Genomic DNA, 25,319 nt, shown 5'->3' with positions numbered 1-25,319 from the left:
TGGGTTTCCTCTGGGTGCTCCGGTTTCCTCCCACATTCTAAAGACGTACAGGTTAGGAAGTTGTGGGTAAGTTATGTTGGTGCCGGAAGCATGGCAACACTTGCGGGCTGCCCCCAGAACACTCTATGCAAAAGGTGCATTTCACAGTGTGTCTTGATGTACATGTGACTAATAAAGATATTAATATTTTTATTTTCCTGGCGAGAGCAGCTCTTTCCTTTTAAAAAAGTGGAAGTTTTTTGGAAGCATGGGCCAATAAAAGTTAATGTAAACCAAAAATAAAGAACATGGAAGAGAGCTGATGCAAGAGCCTTTTAGCAAAGGCTCCTGCAATGTGCTGCCAGAGGTGGTGGAATCAAATACAATTACTATGTGTAGGGAGCACTCAGACAGACACTTAAATGGGCCAAGCACTGATATGGTCCTAATGCAGGAAAATGAGATTAGTGCTAAAGGGCAAAAATGTCAGCATAGATGTGGAGGGCAGGAGGGCCCGTTTCTGTGCTATACAACTCCATGATTCTATGAGAGGATACAAAGCAAAATCATTTTCCTGGAAACTTAAGACAACCTGCGAGTTACTTTCCCTGCAACTCAAATGGTAGGTCTCAAGCAGCTCTCCTGTTGTAATTCATGTTTTCGGCATGTTTCATTCTCTTAAGAGTTACTGTCACAGTTAATATATCTCATTCCTTTGAGATTGAGAGCATGGAGAAACATTTATCTACCAAATTGGTTTTACAAACCAGTAGATCTCATACCTGCTTAACTGAATCAGAAAATGCAGTGCCCCATTAAATGAACAGACTGAGCTTTGACAGCATCCATCTCTTAAATTCTCGATGGAAATTCCAGCCCTATCTTCTCCATTTTTCTCTAACTTAATCCTGAACCTTACACATGATCATTTCCCTTTATATCAGCAGTCACTATAGGCTGCTCCATCCAGAACATTACCCCCACCCCACTTTTTCCAAAGGAAGTCCCCTTTCTCATCTGCTCCCTACCAAAAAGAATGCATCAAGTAGGAGAATCCTTGAAACTCCTGAAAAAGTGACTAAAATCAGTACAGCCAGATACGTCTTAGAGACTATATGTAAACAAAGTGATCAAACTATAAATGTGGAATTTATAAAGACAGCTTATATTTTTCTATGTCTTTCAGTTATCCAAACTAAATAGCTACAGTGATGATTCAATTAATATCCATTGTTACACAGAGACCACTTCCAAACTTAAATTTCATGACCCATTTCCAATGATTATTCCATTGAACATCATGATCTAAATTCATTATGTGCTTCTTGAAGCTCTTAATAGAAAGAGTTTTTCCTCTGGAAGTAGTCATGAAGTTCATTTAATACAAATCTGATAAATTGCATAAATCAAAATATTCGACTGATATATTCCACAGTGATATTAACCTACAGCTCTGACTTTGGATTTATTGCCTTTAACTATTTTTTTTCCCTTAGGTAAATAGCTTCCACATCATCATTGGCTTTAAATGATATTTGAACCCAAATTTGAAGTGCACTCATCCAAGTGCAAGTTCATTGAATGGATTGTAAACGTGCCACCAATGCCCAGAAAACAAAGACAAATGTACAAGAATTTCATATTTCAAAGTCAATCAAATACAAATCTCAGAAGCCAATGGAGCTGATTTTGATTCAGGATGAATACAGAAAGAGGGGACAGAGTGATTAGTTTTTCGGAGCTGACAGTGTCTCAGTCTAAAATGAAATTTAAATGTCTTCTGAATCACAGCCATTTAAATTATTTTGGATACGAGGATCCAACCCAACAGCCAATGTGAGCATTGTTCTTGTTCAGTGTGGAGTGAGTCATATTAATTTCACTGCCTAACACATATCATACAAGTTAGTCCCTTGTATGTATTTAGAAATTGTATATTTACACACAAGATTGGACCATAGTTCTTTATGAACTCCCAACATGCTTCTAAGAATGACAATTTGTTAAGAACATATGGTTATTACAAAATTTGTCCGAATCATTTCACAGAACCAGATGGTTCCTATGGATCAGACCGAAATAAAAAAAAACAAAAAAGAAACCTCCTGCTGTTTGGTAACCATAGCACTGAGGGCCTCCGGCACTGGCATGCCAACCTGCTAACCTTTAGCTCAACCTTTCCCTAGATTAAAATAGTCATTTTGGGAGTATTATTTCTGCCTCAGAATGTATGTGGATTTAAATATGAAGTTTTATTTTAGTTTTTGTGATTAATACCATCACTACCACCTCAAAATTGGTGTCTTAGCAGTAAGGATTTTTTTACATTGCAAATATAGTGAAGAAATTACATATGGAAAGTTCAGTATTCCAGTAAAACCAAATGCTTGGGTTCCATTCAAATGTTATTGAAACCAATAATGTTCCCTCTTCTTACGCGTAACTGCCTGTTGCAAGTAAAAACTGTTTATTGCATTAGACTCACATGTACATAAATTTCATTGTGCATGTGGAAGTGGAAAAGTGAGGTTATGACTCACTATTCAAGTGCTCTTAACCACAGAGGTTGAAATAAAGTCAATGCTGCCATTTGGTCTCATCTAAGTGGCTTTGTTTAATACCCTTAACCCATTTTACTTTGCATTCAATGCATTTCCACCAAATAATCATCCAGATATACAAGGTAGAATAAATGGTGAGCATGGTTAATGTTTAAGGTGGTGCATGGCAGTGCCAATCAAATGAACTACTTTGTTGTGCATTGCAGTAAGCCTTTTGGCTGTGTCTGGAGCTAAATTAATCAAGCTAAACAAAGTGGCTTGCAGATGGTGAAAAAGATTTGGGTTGCTGTAAGATATCCAGCCTACGATCGTTTTTTATAACCGCAACATTTATGTTTCTCATATGGCAATTTTAGGATATTTTTCTGGAGATTCAGAGAGTCAAGGAAAGGTGGCTAGGTTCTCTTGTTGAAGGTGTTCATTTGTCTGGCTCAAATGTTATTTGCAACTGAATGTTTTGCTATCCATGCAATTGAACAAAATTGAACACTGCTATCATTAGCAACCATCCATACTTCAAAGCTTATGATGGACAGAAACTAATGAGAAAGCATTTCATGTCAGTTTGGCCCAAGTCACTGACCCAAGAAACTCCTTTATCAGTGCTATGTGATTTTGACCATTGAGAAAGGAAGGATAACAAATTACCAGATTGAATTTTCCCTGCTTTTTTAAGGGAAAGGTAATTTAATACTTTTGCAGGTAATTTTCCACTTTGTTCGGCAGATGCCCATACCCTAGCTATACACGAATAATTACTCCAGAAGCACTGTTATTTCTGGAACACAAGTCTTCAGCACTACCATGGAACATTGTCAGGGCCTCTAAAAACTTCGTCGAATCCAATGCACTCAGCTCTCCCTTGATGTCACGTGAAATGAATGGTATTAGCTGAAGATAAGCTGATGTGGAGGAGCTTATGAGGAAGCCAAGACAGATGCTTCACTCCAGCTGAAGTTGGTTGCACCTAGCAATCTGAGTGGTAGCTAAAAGGGCATTCAAAATTTAGCCACGTCATTAGGTCCCAAAGTAATAATCCAATGCATTTGATAATTACAACATCAGCAATAAGTTGCCAAATAACCCAAAACATGTGCATTTTAAAACTTTAAAATCTTCAATTCAGCACCATGCACTGTCATTGTAACTTCTAATACCATAATTACTGGCTGTAAGGACAAGAGTGGCAACGTTGGAGCCAGTGATGAAGCGATAGTTACCTAAGTAATGGACAGAGCTGTGCTAGTGTTTACAAAGAGAGGCACACAGGTACCAAGCCCACTGCAAGTCCTGAACCTACTAAATGACACACATCACACCACTCTGTCCCTAGATTCCATTTCAAGTCCATTGGCAAGGACCTATTGGTGTTGGGGTTCTAATGTTCTAGCACTATACTGTGGAATGCATTTCTTGGATCCTACACCAGCTAGATCCAGCTTGAGATTGAGGCAAGATTACTTTTTTTATTTTAATCTTTTTTTAGTTTAATGTTGTTTAATTATTAAAAAAAATAGAATCTATTGTAAAACTTTCACAGCTTTGAAAGAACCCAAAGTTCTGTTCACAGCTTTGCCTCTTGTCAAAGCCTCTCAGACAGTTTCAGGTGTGGTCCTCAGAAGCACATTGCCCAAGGCTAACTCTCTGCTGAAACCTCCTAGGTGTGGAGGGACAGCTTGATCAGATGCAGGTGGGTAGAGACCATGAGAAGCAAGCTGAATCTAGTCTTCTGAATCCAAAAGCAAACCTAGTACTACAGCATCAGCAATAGGTTGCCAAATGTTATTATTACAAATAGAGGATTTTTCTGTAAATGGAACATTTATTGGTTTGTATATCCTATATTCCTGTACAAGTAAATATTTTCACTCTTACCTATAAATATTTGACCACTTTTCATTGCTGCGCTGCCATGAATCAAACTGTGTACAACAATTTTCTCTTCAGCTGTTTTAGCACCTGTGAATTTGTCCAAATGCTTTCCTTCTGCTGGATTTTTCCTTGAAGGCTGATAAACAATCCCCACATACGCCTCCAACAGCCTTGTCCCTTCAACAAGTGATTCATTGTTTATTTTATTTGGATTAACATAAACATACACATTCTTGTATGACAGCTGTACCGATACCCCAATTTTAGGGTTTGGTTGGTGTTTCAATATTGAAACAGGTCTTGGTGGCTGATTATTTCTCTGTTCATTCACTTTGCTGCAAGAATGTCCATGTATTAGGCCTTTCTTTTTTAAAACATTAGCAAGTTTTTTAAGTCTGTGTTCATGTATGCAAGGTTCTTTTGATTTGTGATCAGTAATGATCTCTGCTTCTTTATCACTAAACCGGACATGATTGATCAAAGGTGCTGTTGTTGAATTAGCTTGGATAAGTAAATCCTCTTCATCTTCACTCAGTTCCAGGTAGAACAGCTCTCCATTCTTCTGCACATCATCCAACCATTCTGGTTCAAGATCACTGCAAAAACAAATAGATAACAGAGGTGAATTTGGAGAAAAGTGTGAAGGACACCAAGCAACTACTGCTAGGCAACTGGCTCAGTCTCTAACTACTGCAATGCTTTTGTTCTGGCTGCAAAAGTCATTACATAGCCACGCAAGAGAGAAAACATCAATGGTTCTCTAGATCTGCCTTTTTAGATCTTTTTCAGTGTTGCAAAGACTACATAAAGATCAATGAACAATTAAAATGTCTCCTGCTTCAACTATTTGTTGTCCTTTGTTAACTGCTGACACACTGAAAAAGTGATGTAATCATTTTGCATCTTAACTGGTCCATCCAAAAATATAAAATGCCTTATGTGCTAAAGGAATGAGGTGTGTTTTTCTGTTTCCTTTCTGAAAACTCTCTCAAATTTGTGTGGTGTGGCTACAGGGCAAATTGGGAGTAGGTTAGGGATGCCAAACTTTCACTTGAATCTAAACTAAATGAAGTGGATTGAAGCTCAAAGCAGGCAATCTGTGTTTGCTAATTTTCCTTTGGTGACACCATAAGTATTGTACATATTCACAAAAGCAAATTCTGCTTCACAATCACCTTCAAAAAAAGATCATTCAACCAATGCTTTTCTTTCTCTGGGATTACGCAAGTGATGCCAATGATGCTGTACAAATTGCAATGTTCTTGACAGCTACACTACACAAGGCAAGAAAAAATACTCATTATTTCTTTAGCAATCAATGTATTTAAAGTTTTTAGTTTAAGATTTAAAGTAACTGCATCATTTTTCTTATTTTTCCAATATGACAATTATCAAGGAAGAACAACAGTACTGTGGCAGACTGGCTGAAAAACTAAAAGCAGACATTTTTAATTTCAGACAGAACTTGCAGTTTCTGTAGTCTTGTATATTAAAGCAAGAAATATCCTGAAAGGAACATTGACTAAATGTCATGTCACGAACCAGCAACAAAAGAAACACACTGAGCATGATTTAGTGTTAAAACTATTTTATTAATCACTACTTATGATAATACGTAAAATAAAAGTAAAAATGTTAGTATGTTAGAATTCAAAAATGTTAAACCTCGAACGTTAACCCCAAAACTAAACTCGTCGTGTGTGTGTGTGACAAAGTCCAAAACTCCCAGTTCCTGAATGGTTCTTAAAGTTCAGTTCCACAAGCCATAAGGTGAAACATGAGCAAGGGCTTCTTCAACAACCACCGTTGTCTGAAGATAAGACGTAGACGTAGAGAAACATAGAGAGAGTAAACACGAAATCCAAATGTTCCACGTTGGAACCCAAACGACACTTCAGTGTTTACTCGGTAGTGACTTCCTCACCCCGAAAAGCATCCGAACCGTGGTCGTCCACACATAAATACCTGTTTCCTTCTACAGGTCAGCAACAAAGTGAACTCCACCGGATTACTTCCAACTTCCATACATGGGTTTCAGTGGCAAACAGTTATTGTTTCTCATCCATCGATAGAGAAAACAAGCAGGCTGGTGTCTCTCTCCCTTCTCCTTCTTCTGACTTCTTCAACAACGTCATTATGTCCTTTATCCTCTATTGACGTAAGCACGCCCCACACACACATACACACACACTCTCTATCTTAAAGGGACTTTCACTGAGTCCGTAACAGTCATAAACCACTATGCTGCTGAAGCACATGGCTGCTACTTACAAATAAGTTCTATTATATAATAATAGTACTGAATACATAATATTTTACATGAATACATAATATTTTACATAAATACATGTAAAGACTCTCAACATACCATGATTAATCTTTTTACTATTTGTCCTGCAACAAATTAAATATTTAAAACATTTCTATTTTATAAACACTAATGGTATTATAACTTTGATATGTATAACAATTGTATTGCTTCCACCAATTGCAATTTACTGTTTCACTAAAACAAGTTAAACAATCTATTTGATTCAGTTTAACACTCATCGCAAACACCAGAATCTAAACCATTCTGAATTTAAAAATCTAGCAAAATGGAGAAAATCTCTAAAGTACATTGTCTCACAAGGATTAGACCCCCTTTGAGAATTTTAACAAACACCAAAAAATCCCTCAGTTAAATATATTGAAACACAAAATTAGCCTTCTTCCATAGTACATAAAGCACCACGACTTCAATATAACTATTAACCACATAAAACAAAAAACCCTAACTGACTTGTTTAAACATCATACAATTTAAAGGATTGCAAATTTGAATCCATTATACAAATAGTTACATTGCATAAAATAAGCAAATTGCCACTTTACACAGTTTTACAATGAAGAAAAGGGTCATCCTTGTTCACAAAGTATTTTTTGCAAGTTGCCCAATCAACATATCCTCCTATTCCTTTCTCCTTTGTTCATACACCTTTTCCTGATGGTAACTGGTGCAACCCCCTCATTTGGCATACTCTGACCACATGCTTGAGACTTCTCTTTAATTCCTTATTAGTGACCAATATCCATGGTCTCCAAACACTAAAGCACTTTCATTATAACTACCCACTTCATAATTTTAGCATTATGCTGAGGAATATTCTAAAACAATCCAAAACAATGGAAAAAAAGTGCAAGGTATTGAAACAAAGTTAAAATCCAAAACTCTTAAACATTCTTTCAAAAAAATAAAACATTTAAATAAACTAAAACAAGTCAAAAAATGAAATAAAATTGAACTAGCTTTCTTGCATCTGATCCTTTCCATTCAAATGAATGGAGATACTGCTCTTGTGCCACCTAACCGGGCAGAGTGTGCAGATGAAGTGCCCAGATTAAATACTGGGTACCTATCTCAACTTCAAGTTCTATTGCTGGACTGAGTGAGAGTCCAACATCAGAGCCCATTCAGGAACATGATGCCAGCAAGTTAAGGAACTCTGTGCCCAGTCATGATGCAGTAATCCTCAACTTGGTGACACTTATGGGAAAAATGTTGGGAGTTGTGTGCAGAGCTGCTTGGGTTTCCCTACAAAAATCAAGCCATCATATTTTTGTCTTCTAGATCATTTTCTCTGTATTTTTGAGCAAAGTGGTTAAATTACTCAACAAGTAATACAGAGACCCGAATTAATAAATTTCAAGATCCAAGTTCAAATACTATATCAGCTGCATAAATTTAGTTAAAAATCTTAAATTAAAAGGCAAGTTAATTATTAGTAATGAAGACCACAAAGCTATCAGAATGCCATAAAAAGCCATCTGATCCATTAACATCTTTCAGGGGAGGAAATTTGTTATCTTTAACCAGTCCAGCCGACATGAGACTCCAGTCACTTCATTTTGGTTGACTCCAAAATGATCCAGCAGGCCACAATAAATGTATAAATTGTCCTCCAAAAATAATTATACATAAATATTGACCTTTAGGTGTATATGAGGAAGTAGAAACTGTAAAATCAATCTAGCAAGCACAGGAGTTTGGACCTGTTGAACTTAACAGCAGAATTTTTATTGGGTTTCCTATCTGGCATTCAGCTAAAATGCAAGCCTTGTTAGTAACTGAGAGGATGCACCAGTGGCAGTAGACCAGTGGTGGTGCAGTGCTGAGTTACCAGCAACTATAGAATTTAAATTTAGTTAGTAATCTGTTTTCTTAAACAAAAAAAAACTAGTCATTAGTAACAAGGACTAAAATATACTAAATTGGATTCTTATTAAAAGCCCACCACAGAAGAAAGCCACCATTCTTATCCAGTCTGGTGCACATGGGTCTCCAGACCACCAATGCAGTTGACCATAAAATGGTGAGTCACCCATATCATAAACAGTCTGATGAAATAGAGAGAAAATAAAACTAGAAAGACCACCTGGTATAGCACTAGGCACAAAATTTGGATTGAGCAAAGTTGCACGTAGGCTAGTTGACTTTGCAAACTTCTCAAAAACATCTGGGGTCTGGTGCCTTAATTGGGAGAGCTGCCCCACAAAATGGTCTAGCAACAACCTTACACAATCACACTCAGAATCATACAAACAACAATCAAGGGTCCTCCATGTTAATCTATGGGTATGTTCTGTCACATTGGAAGGATGGATCCATCAGAGTGTGTAGCACAGTAGTATATAGTCAGGAGGCAGTCCTTAAAAATATGACTCCAAACATCAATAAGTTTCATGTTATCAAGTCAAACGTGGACAAGGAAACCTCCTCCTGATTACCACTTAGCATCCTCTCAGCTGATGAATTAGAGCACTAATTTGTCAGCTAAGAGAGGGTGGCAAATGGTAATCAGGAGGAGGTTTCCTTGTCCATGTTTGAGCAAAACTTGGAGAAGCACTAAAAGCAGCAAAGACACAAAATATAAACTAGATGGGGGAATTCTGTGTCCATCACTGAGAGTGACTTGGTGGCACTGCTACTGACCAAGCTGGCAAAGTCCTGAAAGACATAGCTGCCAGATGCAGGGTCTGTGGCAATGAGCGAGTGAGCCAACGCAAGAGATATAGCTACTTCACCTTGCCCTAACCAATCTACAGGCGGCAGATGCATCGGTCCATGATAGCATGGGTAGAAGTGATCAATTGGCATGGTGTTGCCTCCAGTGCAGAGATAGAGGAAAGATAAACCAATAGCTTGGGTAAATTACACATACAAAGAAGAGGAATGTTCACTCCAATCACAGCAGAGCAAGATGAATCTAGGGTTACCCACATTCAGGAAGTAGATACAACTTTCCCTCCATGCTTCTGATGGAACCAAATTATGGAATCATAGCACAGAAACTGACTATTAAGTCCACTAAGTCTATGAAGAAAACATACCCTCTTCCTACATTTAGGAAAAAATAATTCAACGTAATCACCTTTTAACAATTCAATCACTTTCACTTTAGTTGATGGTGTTTGATACTTGGGTGAGTGAAGGGAACTTAGAAGATTAAGGTTAGGAGGCTTTTATAACATCTCTTTGTCGACACACTGCTCCTATCTCCCTCTCACACACGCCACCGCCCCCGCGCGCCCCCCCCCCAACACAATGGTCCAAAACTTCCTGCAGTTAAGGAGCCATGTGGTCAACTTATTCAAAAGACTCCCACTATGCAATGGAAATAATAAAGGGAAGATTTTCTTTGTCTGCTATGCATATGCAACAAATAAAAGTTTCAAGAATTTACCATTTTATCACAAGGAGCAGAGAGAAATTATTCGACTTTCTCTTCCTGACCCCCGATACAATCTTTACATGCATTTTTAAATAAAAAGCCAAACTTGACTGAATTTAGTATTTACTAATATCACTTATTCTCTTACTCTTTTCAATATGGCAGTGTCAATTGATGTCACTGACATCAATTGTAAAATCCTCATTAAAATGACCTCATTAGTTTCCATGTTCCACATTCACTTCATTTGCCAGGCAGGTCCGAATAATCTAAATCTGATCTCCATGATGCGGCTCTCTGATCTGTGTTTTGGAACATAGCCAGGTTGTTTAGTGGCTAGAATAAAATTATGCTTAATTAAATTATCGCTGTCCGTTTAGGGATGCTTCCTGCAGTTATCCAAGTAGGCATATGTGGATATCAATTAGGGGCTCAGGATGTAAATCCTGATCTGTTGACATCACAGAAAAGCTAGGTAATAAAAAGATCAGAAACAAAATTAATAGAAAATGTCTGGGTTTACATTTTGATATGCTGGAGCTTAAGTGTGATGAATGGTAGGTTCATGCTAAAGATATCTGCAGGGAGCCGTGATCAATGGAATAATCTTTTTGAATAATCTTGGTGTTGTGATCTGTAAATTCCCTTTTTCATACTATTTTATGGCAATGCTGTTTTGATTTTAAATTTGGGAAGTGCAGAGAAAGTTTACAAGATTGATTCTAGGATGAAGGAAGGTTGAGCAGAATGACCTACACTAATGAAATTTAGAAGAATGAAATAATCTTACAGAAACATACAGGATTCTGAGGAAAACTGACAAGATGAATATTGAGAGGACATTTTTCCTTGTGATGGGGCATGGTTTAAAAATAAGGCTTTGGGCATTTCAGATGGAAATGTGAGGAATTTCTTCTTTCAGAGGCTCAATCAATCTTTTGAATTCTCTATCCGAGAGAGCTGTGGAAGCAGTCAGAGCATGTTCAAGGTAGAGGTTAAGAAACAATTAATCAAAACACGAGTCAAGAAGAAGTGGCATCAAGGCCAAGATTGAATCAGCATAATCTTACTGAATGGAGTAAGTAGGCTCAAGGTGCCAACCAGCACTCCTGCTCCCATTTCATCACATTCAGCAGATTAGAAAACTATGAATGTAACATTGCTGTTCAAGAAAGGAGGGTGAGAGAAAACAGAACTCTAGACCAGCTTGCGTGATGCCTGACATTGAGAAAATGCTGGTTCATTATTAAGTAGTAGTGGGATACTTAAAAAAACATGAACAGAAAATGCTAGAAATACTCAACAGGTCAGGTGCATCTGTGGGAAGAGAAACAAATTTAAACTTCCAGATAGAAGACCTTTCAACCTGATGAGCCTAAAAAGATATGATTTTTCAGGTTTTATTGAAGTGAAATAGTGTTTGAAAAACTTTATTCTCTGAGGGTTTACAAAAGGAAACTAGTGGATGCAATGCATCCGAATTCCCAAAAGACATTTGATAAAAGGTGCCACATAAAAGATTGCTCCACAGATAAAAAACACATGGTATTAAAGGTCATAGCATGCATACAAGATTGGTTAACAGTCAGAAAACAGAGGTAAATGGGTCAATTTCTGGTTGTCAAGTTGTAACTGGTGGGAGCACACTGGGATCTTTGCTGGGGCTTTAGCTAACATTTTCAGCTACAATTTATATTAATGATTTGGATGAAGGTATTGAGTATATTATAGTCAAATGTGCTGACAATACAAAAATTGGTAGGAAAGCAGGTTGAGTGGAGGACACAAAAAAGTCAAAAGGGATATATTGTATAGCAACACACAAAAAGTTGGAGGAACTCAGCGTGTCACGCAGCATCTATGGAGGAGGGAAATGGGCGGTCGGCATTTTGGGTCAAGGTCCTTCATCTGGACCATAGACAGGTTAAGTGTGTTCAGAGATGCCAAAGAAAATAAAATGTTGAGGGAAATGAGGTTATGTGAGATTACTTTGCTACGAAGAATAGAAAAACACAATATTAGTTAAATGGTGTGGGACTAATGAATCCTGTTCAGAAATATACTAATTAATATCAAGTTTGAAGTCATAGCAAATTGTAAGAATGTAAGATACGAAAGAAGCCGAGACTACTATGTTGAAATGTCAATAGTTATATCATTAAGAGATCCACAGTTGTAAATGCCAAACAAAACCCAATTTGATTAATGATGTTTCATGGATGAATATTTATATGCCAAGTATAACACCTTTTATGAATTAAAAAAATTATGAATTATCATGAATTAAAAAAACAGCACAAAATAGATCCACTAATTCCATAATGAACTTTTGTCCCCCCCCATACATTCCATTAAAAAGAATTCTCATTTATAGGCTTGTCCAGTTACATTCTACCACTTGCTGAACCACCTTTGATAGAACATACAATTGGCTATAATAGAATCTGCACATTATTCTGTTTCCCAGCAACCATCCGGGCAACTTTCCAAAAGACATCCATCACTGCTGTCTCCAAATGCACCCTAATTTTATGCAATCTAGTATGCAACAAGACATCTCTCCTTGCCAAATGTTTTACAGATCTTAAAAAAATGTTCTCTTTTTTTTAAGTTTATGGTCACTTAATTTGGTAGTTTTATCATGCTCATTGTATATTGCAGTCATATGTAAAACAAGAGCAAAAGACTTGTAATGCATTCTTTTTGACAGATGATTAGTAAACGTAATCACATTTAAAAACTGTTTTTCATTATTTGCCAAACACATTCACATGTATATGTAGTAGCCCCATTTTGTTTATTGTTAAATACTCTCAATTACATTCAATTGATTTAAATATTGATGACCTACCACTGACTTCTGTTAATTTGTAACATTTCTAAGACTCAATTTGCTGATTGCTAACTAAATTGCTGTATGTTTTAGTACATTTATTGCACAGATGACTATATAATCGCAAAGATGATTTCTAAAGGCCAGAAAAATATATTAAATGGCAAAAGGAGGTTCATTGCAGAGCAAGCAACTATTGAATTCACAGATATCAAACCAGACACTTGATCGAATAATCTGAACTGACAATTCAATGCAATACTGAGAGAATGCAGCAATCTTGGAGACGCTGTTTTTATTAAGACAGATTTCTCTCTCCTCTGCCTTCTGATGGACAAACTAATTTGAGCTGTCTCTCCATATTTGAACTCACCAATTCTTTTTCCACCTTATTTTCTTCTACCTTTCATTATTATTTTCATTTTACCTTTCTTACACTCCTCTTTTCTATCATTATGCCCTCCTTTCATTCATTCCGCTCCCATGTACTCTGCACCCAAAATCCCTACAGGAGCACAGCTAGACCTTCCTTTTCTATAGCCACCATTTCAAGATAAACTCTTACATAAGAGCTTCTTTCTGCAACTTCTCCGACATCCTCTGAAGAGCTCAGAGGGACTCATTTTCAAATTTTAATGAGTAGCAATCCCAAATGCCCATCTTATTCTTTCATCAAACTTCAGATTCAGCATGCGCACTGGATCTTAACTAGCCAATATACATCCTATCCAACTCTACGTCCTCCAGAATGTTAGCAGTGAACAAGTTCACCCTAGATGTCTGAATGGCCTCAAAGACATGGCTGATGGTTGATTTCATTTACACTACAACCCCTCCTCAACAAATGAAGGTCTAGAATGCTACATTGCCCAACTTGGCCCACCAAGACCATTATGGTGATGAGGTGGCTCTCCACACCAAAATAAACCTTACTGAACCCTGCTATTCCTGTGGCACTTTCTTCTCTGATCATCTCACCTTGTTTTCTCCTGCTCACCCAAATACCAGAAAAAAATTCCTCACACACTTCTCTCAGCCTATGAAGTGATTTTTTTTTAAATTCCTAAGTATCCTCAGCACATATCATGGCCTCTGAGTTCACTAACCTTAAACAATTCCTAATCTCGCCCACATATAAAAGCCAATGTAATGAAACTGTCATGAGTGACACTGTGCGTACCTAATAAAAAGTAATATATTCTGTCGCGTCTTTCTTGACATCACCACCTTGTAACTACATCATTATCCTCCAATGCGACCCCTCCATCATCTTGCTGTATGGGACTACACTAACAAACATACACATTAAAAAGCTGTAGGCCACTCTGCCTCTCAAGCCCTATCTGCCTTTAATAAAATCTTGCCTAATTCCAGTCAGTAAACTGCCTATAAATGACTCCTCTTCCCCATCCTACACCACTGTCACTTGCAGCATTCTATTTCTCTTGTACATGTTACTCCTCAGCAGACATCTGACAACACAGTGACAGCACCCAATGCCACTGCAATCACCACAGCTCTCAATCCCTTCATTTCCTGAATGCCCAAGGGTCAGCCAGGTTGAACAGAAATTCCCTTCAACTTAATACTGAGAAGACTAAAACCACCATCTTTGGTCCCTGCCACAAACTTCATTCCCTAGCCACTAACTCCATCCTTCTCCCTGTCCCCTTACTCACTAACCTCAAATGTCTTTCTAGTTGAACAACTCTTTCTATCTCACCTTTGGTTTCCTGACTTTGTAACTTTTTCCAGCCATACAGTCACAGTCCTTTGAACATGTCTAATTTTATTCAGTTCACTAGTCATGCCTGTAGTTGCCCAAACCAAGTTCTCACATTCACTCCCTAAACAAATCTCCCTCTACTTCAAGAAACAAAGGACTGCAGATGCTGGAATCTAGATGAAAAATACTATGATGCTGGAGGTCCTGAAGGGTCCTGACCCAAAATGTTGACCGCCTGCTTTTCTCCACAGATGCTGCCTGGCCTGCTAAGCTCCTCCAGCATCATAGTGTTTTTCATCTCCCTCTACTTCTCTTTCCAAGTTTTAATGAGCTCCTTAAAACCAACTTTTTTTGACCATCTGTCCCAGTAACATCATGTGGGTCAGTGCCAAACTTTATTTCACATTGCTCTGGTGAAGTACCATTTTAGTACATTAAAAGACAAACTTCTCATCTTGTGAAAGATCCCACAGTATTATTCAAAGGAGTGAATGGCAGCTCTCTTGGCCGCCAAGTATCATTCAACCAACATTTACAATGTGGTCATTTATTTAACTGCTATCTGTGGGACCTTGTGTGCTGAAACTGGTTGCAACTTTCCCTTACAATAATCCATTTCAAAAAATATATTCATTCAAATGCCCCAATACAAGTCACTGTACAATGCAGATTCCTTCTTTACTCATCTGGTTCAGGCCAAGCAGATCCTGAAAGCATGGGTTTACTCTAAGGAGAAAATGTTGCAAACAGCCACAAAAGCAATTTATATCAGAAGGTAAACATGTCAATTAATTGACGTGGAAATTGCTCCCCTTCAACACCACTTCCAAAGCAAAAACTTCAATGACTGCCCCACCAAAAGGGCATCACATTCAATATCCCCAATTCAGCTGCATTATTTTCAAAATGATCGCAGCAATGCTTCATTTGCTGTGACATGTTAAAAATGAAACTTCAATAAAAAGAACACTGATCTTATAGAGAAATGGGTATGCACTACGAGTAACATGATCCATGCATCTTTAATAGGGACGCATCACGAGAATGTTTAGGAGTGGCAGATGGAGAAATGAGTAAACAATACCAGTGTCAAATATTTCAAGCAGATGTTAGAGCTGTGCTTCAACTTTTTACAACTACAGACCACAGCCAAGTCATTTTCAAATGACAGACTATTTAGCATTTACACATGTAAACTGCGGGTTGCCAATGCACGTTTTTGATAGGTTCCGTCCCAGACACGGGTACGTATTCCTGCAGACTGACAGCACGGCCGGCTGTCACCAAGAGGCTGGATGGAGCCCTGGCCCGGGCGAACTTACTCTGAGGAGCACGAGTCCCAGCCCGGACGGGCGGCGGATGACGTCGGCACCGTCTCACTCTCACTTTCCCAACTCCCTTCCTCCAGGGTGTAGGGAGTCTCATAGCTCCGCTCCTGGGAGCCCCCCGTGACCTCATTCATCGCCAGAAGCCGAGAAGCCATCGCCTCATCTTCTGCAAGTACTTTTCACCTCACAAAATTTGCCTCGTTACCAACTGCTGTCTCCTCGCCATATTGCTTGCATCCGGGGCCCGGTCCGTCACGTGGACCGAGTCCGCCCACTGCGATTGGCTGCTGTCCGATAACCATAGAAACGAGGGAAGCTAATAAAATTAAAGGCTGTTTAACTATATTGATAACATTTAGCCATTAATACTCATGGACTTGGCAGCTGTTAGTGACAATATGAAAAAGTTGTTGAGCGAAACCACCTTAAAATGTGAAGCCACTTGTTAGGCATTATATTAGATAATATTTAATTTTAACAAAGTCTAATATTTGGATTACATCAATGTTGGGTTTGTGTACTATAAAAAGCATACAAAACCTGCCTGAAGTTATTCAGAATCAAAAGGTCAAAATTGGATCATGTTACATCTTTAAAATGCATTCATATGGCTGTTTGCAGGTAGATGGTCTTGTACTGAAGTGTCAACGCATAGCATAGATATCAGCAGGTTGCTAGACCCTCTCCGCTCTTTCCATTCACTGTCTCTTACTTAGATCATAGATTGTTTTGGATTTCGGCCTTCAGGTGCTCGTACACGGTTTCTTTTCACTTGCGGCATGGAGAAGTTTCCAATCCAATAACATCGTACGTTTGTGGTTAACTAGCTTTTGGATCTCTTGGTCATTCTCACAAGAGCTAGTCTTCATGTTTTCTGATACAGAAACCAAGAAGCTGCTATATATGCAGGCTTCAGGGCAGCCCAGTTGCCGTAGACATCCTGTGGCTCCATTCAGTTGAAGTTATTCAGGTTTTCTGTGAGGCACTGTCCGAGAAAAGCTATCTTTGCTAGATTCTAGAGACCTACAACGTTAGTATCCTTGAATCAGTGTTTTTATTTGTTCCAACAGTAGCAAGACCGTTAGATCATTAGGGATATAATGTATTTTTGGTCCTGCCTTACGAGCCTGATTGAATTTTTTGAGGATGTGACTAAGCACATCGATGAAGGGAGAGTAGTAGATGTAGTGTATATGGCTTTCAGCAAGGCATTTGATAAGGTACCCCACGCGAGGCTTATGGAGAAGGTGAGGAGACATGGGATCCAAGGGGACACTGCAGTGTGGATCCAGAACTGGCTGGCCCACAGAAGGCAAAGAGTGGTTGTAGAGGGGTTGTATTCTGAGTGGAGGTTGGGTGACCAGTGGTGTACTCAGGGATCTGTACTGGGACCCTTGCTCTTTGTGATTTTTATAAACGACCTGGATGAGGAAGTGGAGGGGTGGGTTAGTAAGTTTGCGGATGACACGAAGGTTGGGGGTGTTGTGGATAGTGTGGAGGGCTGTCAGAGGTTACAGAGGGATTATAGATAGGATGTAGAGTTGGGCTGAGAAGTGGCAGATGCAGTTCAACCCAGATAAGTGTGAAATGGTTCATTTTGGTAGGTCAAATATGTTGGCAGAATATAGTCTTAATGGTAGGACTCTTGGCAGTGTGGAGGATCAGAGGGATCTTGGGGTCTGAGTCCATAGGACACTCAAAGTGGCGGCGCAGGTTGACTCTGTGGTTAAGAAGGCATATGGTGTATTGTCCTTCATCAATCGGGGAATTGAATTTAGGGGCCGGGAGGTATTGTTGCAGCTCTATAGGTCCCTGGTCAGACCCCACGTGGAGTACTGTGCTCAGTTCTGGTCGCCTCACTACAGGAAAGATGTGGAAACCATAGAGAGGGTGCAGAGGAGATTTACACGGATGCTGCCTGGGATGCAGAGCATGCCTTATGAAAGCAGGTTGAGGGAACTCGGCCTTTTCTCCTTGGAGAGACGGAGGATGAGGGGGGACCTGATAGAGGTGTATAAGATGATGAGAGGTATTGATAGGGTAGATAGTCAGAGGCTTTTCCCCAGGGCTGAATTGATGGCCACAAGAAGACATAGGTTTAAAGTGCTGGGGAGTAGATATAGAGGAGATGTCAGGGGTAAGTTTTTTTTACTCAGAGTGGTGAATGCATGGAATGGGCTGCCGGAAATGGTGGTGGAGGTTGATACGATAGGGTCTTTCAAGAGACTGTTAGATCGGTATATGGAGCTGAGTAAAATAGAGGTCTATGGGTAAGCCTAGTAACTTCCAGGGTAGGGACATGTTCAGCACAGCTTTGTGGGCCAAAGGCCTGAATTGTGCTGTAATAGTTCTATGTTCTATGTTCTAATGCTGCAAATTTTCTTAGCTGTCATACATTTTTAAGTACAAGTGGAAAAAATATGGTCATCATTTGGAAAGTAACTTTCATTTATTATTGTCACATGTACTACGGTACAGTCTTGTATACCATTCCTACAGATCAATTCATTACACAGTGCATTGAGGTAGTACAAGGTAAAACAATAACAGAATGTAGAATAAAGTGTAACAGCTACAGAGAAAGTGCAGTGCAGGTAGACAATAAAGTGCAAGGTCATAACGAGGTAGATTATGAGGTCAAGAGTCCATTTTATCGTACTAGGGAACCGTTCAATAGTCTTATAACAGCGCGATAGAAGCTGTCCTTAAGCCTAGTGGTATGTGCTTTCAGGCTTTTATATCTTCTGCCCGATAGGAGAAGAGAGAATGTCCTGGGTAGGTGGGGTCTTTGACTAAGCTTGCTGTTTTACTGAGGCAGCAAGAAGTGTAGACAGAGTCCATGGAGGGGAGGCTGGTTCCCGTGATGTGCTGAACTATGTCCACAACTCTCTGCATTTTTTTGCTGTCACGGGCAGAGCCATGATGCATCCATATAGGATGCTTTCTATGGTGCATTGATAATAATTGGTGAGGGTCAAAGGGGATATGCCAAATTTCTTTAGCCTCCTGAGGAAGTAGAGGTGCTGGTGAACTTTCTTGGCCATGGCGTCCATGTGGTTGGACCAGGACAGGCTCTTGATGATGTTTGTTCCTAGGCTGAAGGTCCCAACCCTCTTGACCTCAGCACCATTGATGTAGACAGGAGCATGTGCACCGCCCCCCCCTTCCTGAGGGTTTCCTTGATGGTTGCTGCCCAGTGCATGTGTGCACTTAAAAATCCTGAAGCAAGCAACTAATCCCCAATGTAAAGAGATGGGATCAGCATGGTTTACTGCCAGAGAGAACCAACTTGCCCTATCCAAGAGATAGAAGGGCCACTCTAAGCAATATTTGAAGTTCTTTATCCTCAGCAACGTGGCTGCTAAGAATTTTTGCAAAGGCATCTCCCTACGCAGGATCCAACAAGCCAACTAAAGTCTCCTATTATTGTAAAGCAAACAATACAGATGCTGGAAATCTGAAATAAAACAGAAGTGCTACAGATATCCAGCAGGTCAGGCAGCATCTATGGTGAGAGAAAGAGTTAACATTTCAGGTAAATGACCTTTCATCAATCTTCTTTTCCTCACTCACCTGCTGATGTGGGATTTCTACAAACTCAAGAAGAATCAAGATGCAAAGACAGGAATAAATGATTCAAAGGTGGAGCAAGCATATACCTCTCCAGTCTGTAAATTCTCAACACCCCCTCCCCTCACATTCACCCTCATCACCAAACCACACTCAAAAATGTCCATTTCTCCACATCAGAAACATAAAGCAACATCTTTGAGACTCCAATGCTACGTTAATCCCACAGTGGAACATTATACTTCAAAGAATCTCATGTAAAGCCAGAAATTTAAAATCATATTTATTGGCTTTTATGAAAAGAATGTTGATTGTTCTGTGCCAAAGAAGAATAATTAAAAATAACTTACAACCTCAGACTATTTCAAAGTTAAATCACTTTTTGAACTCCAGTCTCTATTGCCATATAGAGATGAGGCATTGAGAACGTACACCAATTGGGCCCCATAAAGAGTTAATTATTATTGCTAATTTTTGAGAGGACTGTGGGTCAGAAAGTAACATTTCCTTCTAGAAATAATGCCATCTCATCCATTCTGCATCTGCAAGGGCAAGTAAGACCTCATTTTATTTGAAAAGCAGTTTTTGACATGGCAGCAATTCCTGAATGCAGAAAAGAATGGCCAAGTTAAATTATGTACTTTACTATTTAACCCTGGTATGGCAATGCTGACATCTTACAGACTGGGGCCCAAATTTGGTCCTGTTATAATCATTGCTGAAACAGTCAAGCGAAAGAATATTTCATTTATTAAATTCATTGTCTTCCTGGTTAATCAATGCAAGGGGAATGATTTACTTTGTCCTGAAACACAATGGTCACCAAGCCATCTTTTTAAAAGTAAACATATTGTACTACTTTATTTCTTATCTCTGTCGTTCCATTTGATTTGAACTTAAATGGATACAATGAACTGTAACATCAGCTGATGAAATAATCACCCCCTACAAAAGAATTCTGGTCTTTTAATATTAATAAATATGCAAAGCAGACAGGTGGAAGGAAGCATCAGCATAGTTATGAGTATTGTGAGATGGAAATGTCCGAATTTATCATTATTACTGTTATTTATCCAATCTGTATTTGTATTTATGGGAGAAAAGTTAAACGTGTCATCCCAAGTCAAAGACCCTTTTTAATCAATTTTAACCATGTGGACCTCAGGATAGTCTTTTACTGATGTAGATCAGCTCTACTAGACCCAAGATAAACTCATGGAAAATATATTATCTTGTTTAATTGTTTCCTAACAAACATTATTTTATAGCCTTTGAACATAGTTGTAAAACTTGACAGCTGCACTTGATTCAGATGAGATTACAAGATTAAATATTAATTTAAACAATCCTTCCCCAAATCCGAAGGGAAGCAGAATGAAATTAAACACTTGGTCTAATGAGAATTAGTAGTCAAGCACCAATATTCACAACCCTAAACATCCATGTACCTTCTGGAGTCCGGGTGATTAAATTATACATCTAAATTTGCTAATAGCAAAAGTAAATTTCCTGTTCTAAATTAATCCAAAAAAATTAAACGTTCAAATCCCCTAATTTTGAGATAGGTACATTTGCTTTTACAAGCTATATTTTACATCCAATACTTTCCCTAGTGCTTGGCAACATTGTAAGGTCATATTTAAAGTAATTTGTTAATTAAAGGATTAGACCAGGTTGTCACAAGTAACCGCTTGTTTTTATACTTATTAGGGGGAAATGGGCATCGAAAGTTTCTTTATTCGAATTTTTGAGGGCCCAAATAGCTCTCTATGCCGATTCTAAGGCACAATAATAAGCGGAAAGAATGGGATGCACGGTGTTGCTGTCCGGAACTTCAGAGCGCCCGAAATTCTCATATAGAAATTGTTTAATTAGATGTATTAGAAGGATAAATTGTTCAGACCATTGAAGTCAAAATATCTAAAAAGTCATTTAATAAATAACTCACCGCGTCATTAAAATGCCGAGAACGACATCTACATTTCTCAAAGTAAAATATTTTAATTGGAGTTATGTTGTTCATACCTGAACACAAACCCTTTCCTCTAGTAGTCTGTAGCAGATTATTTTGTGTATCATTTTGTTAACCGTTGTGCCGAGTTTTATATTGATCCCGAAAATATCGTGTGCTATTGAATGGGCTTGATGTAGCAGATTTAGGACTTCAAATCATTGTCTTTGTCCGCATCTGGCTCATTAATATAGTTTTATAATGCTATATATTTTTGTCGTTCCATCCGCGGCTTTATTCTTAGGCATTCTTATGCAGCTAAATGCTGTTAGGTTAACTCCGGAGTTGCGTCGGCAGCAAGAGCTCACTGCAATACGACCTGTTATTTAAAGAAAGCAGGCATGCCCATTCCGCGAATTTTATTTTCATCGTATGATTACTGCAAATAAGCAGTATATTATAATATCAGCACTAAATCAATAAACAGAATTAATCCTATTATAATCCTACTTTGGGAGAGTAGTAATATATTTCGGATTACTGCGGAATTTAAAACATGACCCAAGTTGCAGGCTACCAGTCACATGAAACTCATCAAATAGTGCTAGGAGGATTTTAATGAGTTGTAAGGTTTTACCGTCCACATGTTTCCATGCTTATTTTTTTATTCCAAAAAGTTTTCTGAGCAAGTTCAAACGCACTGAATTCACAAATCAGCTTTTTTTCTGATAATTAAAATCCAACAATATTTCCAAGACCAATGTAACTACAAAAATAATTCTCACCCCACACTTCTCCCTCAGATGACATAGCCTTCGATGGGAAAATCATAGAAGCCGGAACAGGTTTAAAACTGCCGTCACAGTTCATCAGACACTCACCTGTGAACAAGTATACTTTGTAATGAATCCAACTCATCCAGATTTCTTTTTGCGCGTCTTGTGATGCCGTATCTCCCAACATTAAACATTATTCGCTTCAGATCATGTTTCAGTTGGATGCATACATCCCGCGATCATGTCGGACTGTATACTTTTGCATGCAGTGCAAGCGAAATGCCAGATATGCAAATTGCTAGGTTTGTAGCTTTATCTCCGTCTGTCCAAGCCTTTAATGCCTCACGCCTTCCGAGTACTGCAGGACGACTATCCCTCCTTCGAAAGGATGTCAAGGAGCATTTTCATACCGCTTCGCTTATTCAAGCGAATAAAAGCTTGTTCACGTCTGAGTGAGGTCAGAGTTCAGCTGCCAATCATCTAGAGACAATGCTTCCTTCGATCCTCCTCTTTGAAGGTCGAGCTGCCATATAGATCTGATCCCTGAAAATACGAGCTTTAGAAAACACGCCAGACACGGCGGAAAGAACCCCGTAGACTTGTTGCCTCCAGTGGAGCAGGTGGGTTCATCAGCAATTTTTTTTAAACTCGTCAAACCCAGTCCTCACGGGTTTTAACGCCCATCCCTCCCCTAATACGGCGATTTCTCGGGGGTTTGCTGCATGAATTGCAAACGCCCAAAGTGAAGAAGAGGAATGATTCTCGGAATTTTCGCTTTTAAAGTAATGACTCTTTTCCTTGCTCTCTATTGAAAGCCCAAAAGATAGAAAACAGTACACGCAGTTCGAGAGTTAATCTCTTCCTAAAGCATTCTCATCTCTTCTGAAAACCATGGCACCGTTGCAAGGCTGCGAGTCATCTTTATCTAGAATCGTGCTTTTGAGTTTGTTAAGGAGAATACATTTCTGTCGCGTGATGAACATTTCAGATGTAAACATTGTAAAATATATTAAGCCATCATGTTTGAGTTTGCATAATATTGTAAAGGCAACACAAACAAGAAAAATTAAACCTCAATTTAAACAAGCTGAAGTAAACAATTTCTATTTTCATCACCCCAAAAAAAATTGAATTGCAATTTTAAATAATAAAGTTAATCTGCTTAATTTTAAGTGGCAATCTAACAGTTTAGTTTTGGTGTATTTTGTGTCCAATTTGAAATGGGAAATACTTTAAATTCCCAACCTGAATACACTCGGATTAAATTTATCAATATCAGTATTTTAGCATGGCCCTTAGATGGCCGAACCCATGCACCTGTCAATGTATTTCTCAGTGTATCTAACGACAATGGAGCTTATTGAGTAAATACCTTTATTGTACCACTTACCCTAAAAGTTAACAGGGGACATGTTGGAATATTTGATCTCTAAAGACATTACCTGGATTAAAGTAAATGTATTAAAACAAATTCAAGTGGCCTGACTGACTGACTGGGTTCTTAAAACTTCACACTGTACTGAGCTTTTGGTGGAGCCATTCCCAAGTAATACAGCCAATTTGCTAATGTTAGGTGTTACGCCTATTCTCTCATATGCTTCAGTGAATGATGACTTGGAGCCCAGCCTCCAAATATGAGCATACTAATGTACAACTGGATATTGCAGCTTGATTACTGATGTTTGTGGATCTTGGTTCAGGAGTGGAGGTGCTTAAGGCTGAAGAATTTCCCATTTATCCTGCAGGTTAGCTCCACTCCAGTGGGAAACTTTTTGGAGCTGAGGGTAGGAAAGAATGAAGAAGATGTTACATTCTTGACACCAGTCTGCACTGAGATTTGGTCTATTGTGGATCTTTTAGTTAAGAACACAACTTGCATGCCATTATGTAGCAGATGCAACGTGGAGCAAACATCTGTGGGCAGGCAAGTTTGAAAAGGATTCTTCACAGTCCCTCTTGATTAACAAAGTCAAAGGGATTTTCAAGGTCAAAAATTCCATATATAGTTATTAAAGTTGCTTCCAGCATTTTTCTTGGAAGTGATATGTGGTGAAGGTCATGTCCATTGTTTCTCTAGATGGACAGAACCCACTCTGTGATTCCAGGAGAAACTCTTTTGTTGCTGGAGGAGGTAGTTGAGTAGCATCTGGCAATGACTTTCCCTACAAGCGGAAAGTAGGGATATCCCACTGTAATTTGCTGTGGAATGGAATAAAGAGTACTGAAGTCAAGGAGTCAAAGCTGAGGAGTTTTTGTTTGAAGTGTTTCTTTCAGTAGTGGTGACTGTGTCTCTTACTTTGATAAGTTCACCTCTGTTCTTGGCTCGCAGTGAGGTGAGCCTTTGGGCTTTGGACCACAGATAACTTTGTGAGTGCTGAGAAATTCATACATGTCATGGTTATCAGTGAGTTGTTGGACCTCCTTTCCCACCCACCACAGGTTTTTGTTGGATCATAGCCTTCAGGCACCTGTGGAACTCATTCTCTTGACGTAAGTTGGATCCAAGAATGTTTTGCTTTCTCAGTTAATTATCTCCATTCACTACAAAGTCTATTTGAATTAAATAAAGCAGAACTGAACCTCTATCATCTGCAGAAGCTACTCACTATTTCAGGTCATTCTGGGATGCAAAGATCTTTCCTGGGTTCTTTCATCTGCCTCCACCATTTCCAATAACAACTGCAAGGCACTCATGGAAATTTTTTGTCATGAAGATTGAGATCATTCATTCTGCCTCCTCAGCTAGTTCCTTTCATTCTTTTAGTCCACTGAAGCATACTTATAATGTACTCTTCAACCCTTGTTCTAAAGTTGCAGCATTTCTAGTTTCTTCCCTATCTTCAAACCCTCATCAAACTTGCCATATCCATGAATCCCTGGTATTCCTACTAAATGATAATGTACCCAACTTCCTGGCATTAAGGTTAGCTGATATTCTCTCATTTTAGTTTGCTCTCCCTAGCTTCAAATCTTCAGCTGTTTCAGTGATGGCCTTCCTTCTATCATAAGGTC

At 38.8% G+C, this 25,319-nt stretch overlaps 1 protein-coding gene across 2 annotated transcripts in view; it reads right to left on the bottom strand.

Moving 5' to 3' along the window:
- The window catches only part of intu (inturned planar cell polarity protein), an 81,092-nt gene extending 58,167 nt beyond the window's left edge, over positions 1–22,925 (bottom strand). The window contains exons 1-2 of one of the 2 annotated variants that reach the window (XM_052044608.1): positions 22,413–22,925; positions 4,416–5,008 (exon numbers count right to left, since the gene is read on the bottom strand). In XM_052044608.1, the coding sequence (XP_051900568.1) occupies positions 4,416–5,008; positions 22,413–22,501 (682 nt within the window). In that variant the 5' untranslated portion in view covers positions 22,502–22,925. Of the gene's footprint in view, positions 1–4,415; positions 5,009–16,004; positions 16,246–22,412 lie in introns of those variants that run through there. The other variant, XM_052044602.1, reaches the window with a different exon arrangement.
- Between the last annotated feature and the right edge of the window lie 2,394 nt (positions 22,926–25,319).

The sequence above is a fragment of the Pristis pectinata genome, chromosome 2, assembly GCF_009764475.1.
Source record: "Pristis pectinata isolate sPriPec2 chromosome 2, sPriPec2.1.pri, whole genome shotgun sequence".
NCBI lineage: Eukaryota > Metazoa > Chordata > Chondrichthyes > Rhinopristiformes > Pristidae > Pristis > Pristis pectinata.
Note: the sequence above shows the minus strand (reverse complement) of the source record. Positions and strands in the feature narration are given on the sequence as shown.